The sequence below is a fragment of the Neolamprologus multifasciatus genome, chromosome 8, assembly GCF_963576455.1.
Source record: "Neolamprologus multifasciatus chromosome 8, fNeoMul1.2, whole genome shotgun sequence".
Taxonomy (NCBI): Eukaryota; Metazoa; Chordata; class Actinopteri; order Cichliformes; family Cichlidae; genus Neolamprologus; species Neolamprologus multifasciatus.
In genome coordinates, this window is record NC_140446.1 from 6101437 (window position 1) to 6108785 (window position 7349).

The 7349-nt window shown below is 43.1% G+C and overlaps 1 protein-coding gene across 1 annotated transcript; it reads right to left on the reverse strand.

The window, feature by feature from the left end:
* Nucleotides 1–549: 549 nt before the first annotated feature.
* On the reverse strand, nt 550–5589 carry sost (sclerostin). Its single transcript, XM_085170858.1, has 2 exons — nt 5154–5589; nt 550–2592 (listed from the first exon to the last, which is right to left on the reverse strand). Exons 1-2 carry the CDS (start codon nt 5413–5415, stop codon nt 2183–2185), a joined length of 672 nt encoding a protein of 223 aa, XP_085026984.1. The 5' UTR covers nt 5416–5589; the 3' UTR covers nt 550–2182.
* Nucleotides 5590–7349: the final 1760 nt, after the last annotated feature.

Here is a 7349-nt window from a genome sequence, read left to right on the forward strand (position 1 = left end):
AGTACCCAAGTTACCTAAATCTATATTCTGGAAATTGAAAAAAAAAGGCTTCTTTGGGGGGGAAATTAACTTTATGTGAGTGTTTGGTTTTTTTTTTTCCAAGACTTGGGAAGGCCACTGCAGGGCTCAAGGCTATCCCAGGCCTAATTCTGTGTGTCAGTTTACAGTCTTTACTATCCTGTTTAATATAGGCTAAAATCGCATAATAGCTTATTGTAGAACTTGTTAACAGAGTGTTAAAGGGTGGGTTTAGTGTACTTATTGGATATGACAGCTAAAGACTTTTTATAGAGATTGCTTAACTGGTATTAAAATGCTTAAGATTAATGATTTGAGTGCCTTTGAATACATGCTCAAAGATATCCAAGAAACCTGCTGTGCTCAAGTACCAGCCTTCACTTTTGCAAAGGGAGTTGACAAATGCATTCATATTTGCTCGCAAACTCTTTGTTATAGCCTGCAAGTCATTTATTATATACTACTTATGAATGAGAGCAAGCTGACACGTTGCCAGTTAACACCTTCGAAGACAAATGATACCAAAAAAGCCGTTTCTTTCAAATATATCTGGCTTTACTTTATTCATGTACTGTACAGTTTTTCACTTCCAAAGTCTTTATTATACTATATGACAATAATGGCTATCATTTACTACAAAAGGTTGCATAAATAATTTAAATGTGGAAATAAAAAATAAATATGCAGTTCATTCTTTGTTTTTGTTTTTTTATAACAGTCCTTCGTTGTGTCTGTAGAAAAACGGCCTTCCCTGCTTCTCTGCAACACCTTGTCATGTGAGGGCAGAAGACCACACAGGTATGATATGTACAATCGCGCTATGCATCGCAGCTCTCGGCTAACACAACAAGCCCCTTCCAGTTGCTCTTTCAAACACACAGTTGGAAAAAGAAGCAAACGTAGTCAGCATAGACTGGACAACCAAATCAGAAAGCAGTTTGAGCAGAGCTGACAATATGTGGAAACACTGTGACTATTCTTCACGAGTTCAGGAGGAAGGAGCTCGCGCTGTCGGCAGCGACACACTGGGTTCCTCTTCCTTGCTGGATTTAATCATAAAAAACCCAATTATTGTTTTTATTGTGTTATTTTTATTCCTATCTTTCCTGTCTGAGCTATTTACAAATTGAGAGCGGAGAGGAGTGGAGGTGTCTCGCAACCAGCAGGCTAACACGGCAGATGGATTTTGGCTCGCTCACTGCTCTGTTTGGCCCGTTGCAAAAGAATTCCAGTGTGGGTGTGCTGGAGAGCGCTTTGCCCCTAGGTAACAGCATAACCACGCACATTTTCTGATGCCTCCTACACACCATGTGCACTTTTTTTGTGTGTGATTCCAGCAAACAGGAACCGGCTATGATGACAGGAAGAGGCTTTTTTTTATGACTCAAATCCCAGCACAGGAATGGGCTCATTTAGTGATTAAGAGGAGCCACAGGAAGGCCCGGTGCCCTTGTGGTGTTAGCGCTGCTTTCTCCTCTACTTCTCTGTTTCTTCGCGTGTACTTGTGGGGAAAGCACTAGCGTAACTGACAGGGCTGGTCAGGGCTTCAGCAGCGTGGAGAGTGCTGTAGGTCTGTCCTGATGAGTGAGGCCTTTAGCGGGCTGTCAAAGAACCGCCTGGACCGCAGTATAGACCAGGGCCTCTCAAAACCTGTCAACATGCCTCCATCAGAGACCCCAGAACTGCCGCCTTCTCCTCTCCACACACAGCTGAAAGGAGATGGATTACAACCACTCTGGAGCACTGGATACACCTTTTTTCAGCTTTTCACAGAGCTGCACCGAGCGTACATCTGCATCTGCTGGATGTTTGTGCAGATGGGTCTGAAACCTCGAGGAGGAGTTCTTATTTTTCATAAAGAAAAGCTGTTGGAGTGGAAGTCTGAGCTGTTGGGGTTATCAAACACCATTCATCTTCATGGCAAGCCCTGGCACTGACTTATTTTGTCATGCAAAAAAGCCAAGTTCACAAATATGCAGACAGGTGGCTGAACAATATATGGACTGACGACTTGAATCAGTCCAGCGTTTTAGCTTATGGATTTGCAGTCTTTGAAATTGTATCTCCTCGCTATTTGAAGGAGATATGTTGGTTGATGTGTTGTGTAACGTGTGCGTGAGTATGAGTATATCTGTCCTCTGTCCCGGGATGCCAAGGGGGAGGATCAATATGAGTTCCCCGTCAAAGGCGTGTTGTTCTTGCTCCGATCTTGAGGCAAACGACTGTGCTTCTTGCTGCGTTGCGTCTTAGGGACCTCCTTGGCCACCGACTGGTTGTGATGCGGCCTGAAACGCTTGCACTTGCAGGAGGTGACCACGCGGATTTTGTACGTCCGAGTGTTGCCGTTGGGACACTGCAGCTGGACCCTGCGTGTCCGGGAGTGCGCCGGGATGCAGCGGTAGTCTGAGGCGCTGCTTCTCCACCACTTGCCACGGAGGATGGAGTTCGGCATGAGGTGCGCCGGCAGGCACTGACCCGAGCACACCAGCTCTCGGACAGGTTTGGCACTGCGGCAAGAGCCGTCGGTGATGTAACGGGTCGAACGCAGCTCCCTGCAGCTCACCTCCGAGGCACCTGGGTTGAAGAGAGGAGATAACAGTTAACACTCGTGGGTCGAGTCCAGAACAAACACGCAGAGTGCTGCGGACTTTCCGAAGGGCGACTGCAGCTGTGTCTTATTTCAGTGTGCGATCGTTTGCCTCGGTCTGTTTCTGACTTCACGTGTGGCGTTATTTATGTGAAAAACAAACAACGTAAGGCCAATAAAGTCTGAACCGGAGGCGGCGTTACATTTCAGCTCCGACACGTTACGAGACACAAAAGAGCAGCTGAAAAATCCACTTTTCTAAATTCAGCCTAATACAGTAATTTTTTTACTTTTAAGTGGAGGCTTAAGCCAATGAGATCAGAGTTTCTGAATTTGATTTATGGTCTGATCATTAGCTGACAACTGGGCCTGACGAAGAAATCCAGCTGGCAGCAATCAGCTGATAGCAAATCCAGACCAGAGGGCCATTAAAAAGCTCAATCAAACCGAACGGAGGTTCGGTCTGGAAGGAAAAAGCTGGCATTCACCGTTGGCCCTCAGGAAATGTATGTGGTGATGGAAGAGTAAATAGCTGTCTGGTTATTTTAAGGCAGCGCTACAACTGTACACTTCTGAATAAACTGGACATCTGCCAGGCTGATTCGAGACAGCACACTCAGGCTGTAATCCTATATTTCAGCTGCAGCTTTTTAACAGCCGTACGCATGAGTTATTGTCCTGTGTTTCTTTTTCTTTTTTCTTACAAGCTGCATGTTCAAAAAAAAAAAGGGAAAACGAGGAGGCAAAAGAACTGTTGGTTAAGAAATGATACACTCGGAGAAGGATCTGTTTTCCTCTGTGGCTTTCTTTGCAAAAAGGGCTGAACAAAGGATTTCTGTGAGGTGACTTCCTTTTTTTCCCTCCTCACGAGAACATGATCTAGTGTTATTCTGCGGCTGCTGGTGAAGGCGACCGCAGAAGTATACAACGCCTACAGCGTACACCGGGTGGCGGTTTGCACCAGTTACCACCATATGCCAAAACAGACAGGTTGTCTTATTTATGAAGCACCGGGATGTGTTTTAATCCAGCCTAACATTTTCAATTCTCCACCCTGGTTTTCGAATTACTAATGAGCCTGAAATTTTCATGATTACACACTAGACTACTGTAGAGTTGCGTGAGCTGTTCTTTTCCCTCAGCTGTGGGAGACAAGCCTCTGGGGAAGACTGGAGGGAGGCCAGGCAGTGGTCACAGCCTCTTTTGTGACCCCACAGGGGAAGGGATAACTTGAGAATTAAGATATGGCTGAAGAAAATAATCCAGTTCTGCCTTCATAAGCTGCAAATTCACTGTAAAAGCAAGAGATGCATTTTCCATCCCTGCTAATAACTAATAAATTCCTGTTAAATGAGATCTTCTGGAGCTGTTGCTTGGCGTGTGATTTTTTTTTTTCCTTTTTTTACCCAACAAAATCAGTCACATTAACTCTCCTCGACTTAATAATCACTTCTTGTCAGCTGTTGCTCTTCTAATCTAATCAATCACCTCCTCTGATCTCCGAACCAAGGGGCCATAATTGAACAAAAACGTTGCACCACCCATCTCGAATCCATGAGACCAAGCATGAGATTATCCTGCATGCGCCACTTAATCAGAACACACAACCGTTACCGGCCACAGGTGGGAATCATTGTCAAAGGCAGTGTTGCATTTAAAAAGCAATTTCTAAAACCCCCCCAAAGACATCTCCCCGAAGAGCAAACTGTGGGCTTTTTCTGTTTGGGAGACATGTTGTTGCAATCAAATAGTTATGGTGGAAGTAGAGCTTGACTAATAGTATAAAGAGAGAAGGAAACAACCTGGAAGACAATGTGAAAAAGCCCCGATGTCTCACTGAATGCTGTGTGTAGAGGAAGAAACCACAGGAATGTGCGTCTGCGCCGCTCTCATCACCCTCACCTCTGGATTAAACCAGATCTTTTACACTCTTCTTAATCAGGGAATTGATGTGATAATGAAGCACGATGTAGAGGCAGGGTGTTTGGGGGCAATTTCTAAAAAGCCACATTAATTTGGAGAGCCTACATTTTCCACATACGCTGAATATTTTTGACACAAGATTTTAAATTATATTTTTAAACCAAAAAAAGTTGAATTAAAGTTTAAAATTCTTAAATGTGGAAAATATAATGAGAAATAAACTTTCCTTATTTATATCACATTTTTGTGTATTAAGTAAAGGTTGGGTGTACAGCGCAGTTGGGTCCACGTTTATTCTTTATAGACGTGGACTAATTGGAAATGGGGACCTAAAATCAAATAAATAAGCATTTATGCTCCTTCCTGCTTGCTCTCATACAAGCTGGGAATAGGTTTTAGGCGATAAACCCGAAAGTTTTCTAAATTTAAGCCTTTTAATGAGTTTTTATAAAGCTCTGACGGATGGTTAATTTTACGCACAAGAGCCTCCAATTAAGAGATCAAATTAAAAGCACTTCAGCATTTAAACTTTAAGCATTGCGTCGATTTACTTACTCATCTTTACCTTCTCGTTTTATTTAAATTAAATATTTAACATTTGTTCTGTCATCTTTATGATACTTACTGTAGGAAACTGCGTTTGCCGCCCGTCCGCCGTTTTTTGCCCTGTTATTCATAGCGTGGCTGTTGTTGTTGTTGTTGTTGTTATTGTTGCTGTTGGATGGCTGTAGTATTGCCTCCAGCGGCGTCCGCGTATTTTCTCTACGTTCTGGTAAAATCTCCGTGCCATCATTTTTTAAAACCTTCCATCCCTTCACAGCGGTGCAGCATCCCTGGAGCAGCAGGAAAGCCGAACTGGAGACGAGGAGGGCCACAGACACCTGCATGCTTGTCGGTCGGCAGGAATAAATCACACAAGGAGATTTAAAAAATAAAAAAAAATAAAAAATATTAGTTAAAATTTAAAAAACACACACACACACACATACACACACATACACAAGAGATGTCCTTCTGAACAGGCTGGTCACTTGCACTCTCAACGCAAGAGGCGAATGCGGTATTTAAGCCCTGCGCAAGTTTTCGTCAGGGCTGACAATTAGGCGCTTACACAAAGTGGGAGGGATTGAACCTGGCCGAGAGATTCATTGAGAAAGGAGGAGGGGAGAGGTTTGGATGAATGCGCAGAGAGAGGAGAGAGCAGGAGAGGAGGAACAGAGAGAGGAGAGAGCAGGAGAGGAGGAACAGAGAGAGGAGAGAGCAGAAGAAAAGTAATAGAAAACTGAGAAGATCAAGGAAGAAGAGACCGCAGTGAAGGAAAATACAGATATGAGCAAGAGTGCTTCCATTATTTATTTACTTATTGTTAAAATAGTTAATCAGAATATCTGATGAGAAATAAAAAGAGTGTAGAGGATATTAGCGAAGATTTCCAGGCTTGTGTGCAGCCTTATGCCTTCACACAGTACATGTGTTTTATATGAAAAGTGTCTGCACAAGTGCCTGAAAATCATTTTGTCAAATATTTAGACCCTTTACTGAAGTAAAAGCCATAATCTTACGGCTAATGTGTTTTGGGTCGATGTGTTTTGGCCATATAGAGCAACAGTGTGGTGATATTTCCATCTACATGCAATAAAAGTAACATTTTCTTCTTTTTTTGATCTTTAAATGCTTCACAGTACTCATTATGCTGTTCAATCATAATAATTGATTCATTAATGTACATGTACATCACCTTTACATACAAAATAATAAGTAACCAGACCAATGTCTGCATTGGTCAGTTAAAATTGAATAAAATTCTGAAGTTGTGCTCTACCACTTATCCATGTTCTTGTCCACTGGTGTTGGGGATTATAAGTCTAATAATTCTGGGCTGGTGCCACCCTGTGCCATTGCTCTAAACACACCCTTGGGTGTGAGGTGAGACTGAAAAAGGAGAAGAGAGGAAAAGGTCAAAGGAGAGTGGAGGAAATGGGAGTAAAAAGAGGTAAAATAAGGGGGATGAAAGCCAAAGGAAAGGGTTGAAAGGACAGAAATAAAAAGAGAGAGAGATGCTGGAGATGAGCTTACTTATGTCAGAGAGTGTTGAGTGAGGCAGCTCATTTGCACATCGCTCTGTGCCGCTGAGTTGTTACTGGATTTAAGTGCACCGGTGCATCTTCTCCTCCCCCTTCTTTAACAACTTCCGCAGCATTACGTGTCTCAAAAAGTATCTTTTTTTTTTTCAAGGGGGTTTATGTTGGACTGCATCGCAGGGTGCAACTTGTTCCACTGCTGCTGCAAACATGCGCCACACGCACTCCTCCCGAGACACGTTTTTACCCCGTCTGTGACTCAAGGCTGTACACAAATTAATCATTTGATCCTTCACATTAATTACCCATCATTACACCTCTCAGCAGAGACACTTAATATAACGAGATGTGAAAATCTAAAAACGTATGAGCACATGAACACAATTTAAATGTTTGCCGTGACAATCCAATATTCCATATCCACATATCTGTTTTAAATAAAATGTTATAGACTGTGAGTTCTTGGCACCCCTCATATCCCAGTGATTTGATGAGTGCTGACAGATGGAGGCTCTTCCATTCAAACACTGCCCTCTTGAGGGAGACTAAACAAGTTTTGCATGACACTGTCCGGCTCTACTGATGGGTACAGGCATGCAGATCTTTGGCTTTTATCTCTTAAACTCTAAAGTGGTTCTCTTGGTCAATATTGCATCACTCTAACCGCACATCGAGGCACCGATGTGCTTCCATAATCATACACACCCCCCTCATGGTCTTTCTAGTTTTATACAAGACTC

Coding starts and splice junctions, on each gene's coding strand:
- sost (XM_085170858.1), bottom strand. CDS start 5,415: ATGCAGGTGTCTGTGGCCCTCCTCGTCTCCAGTTCGGCTTTCCTGCTG. Junction 2,593..5,153: donor GGCAAACGCAGTTTCCTACA/GTAAGTATCATA, acceptor TCTTCAACCCAG/GTGCCTCGGAGGTGAGCTGC.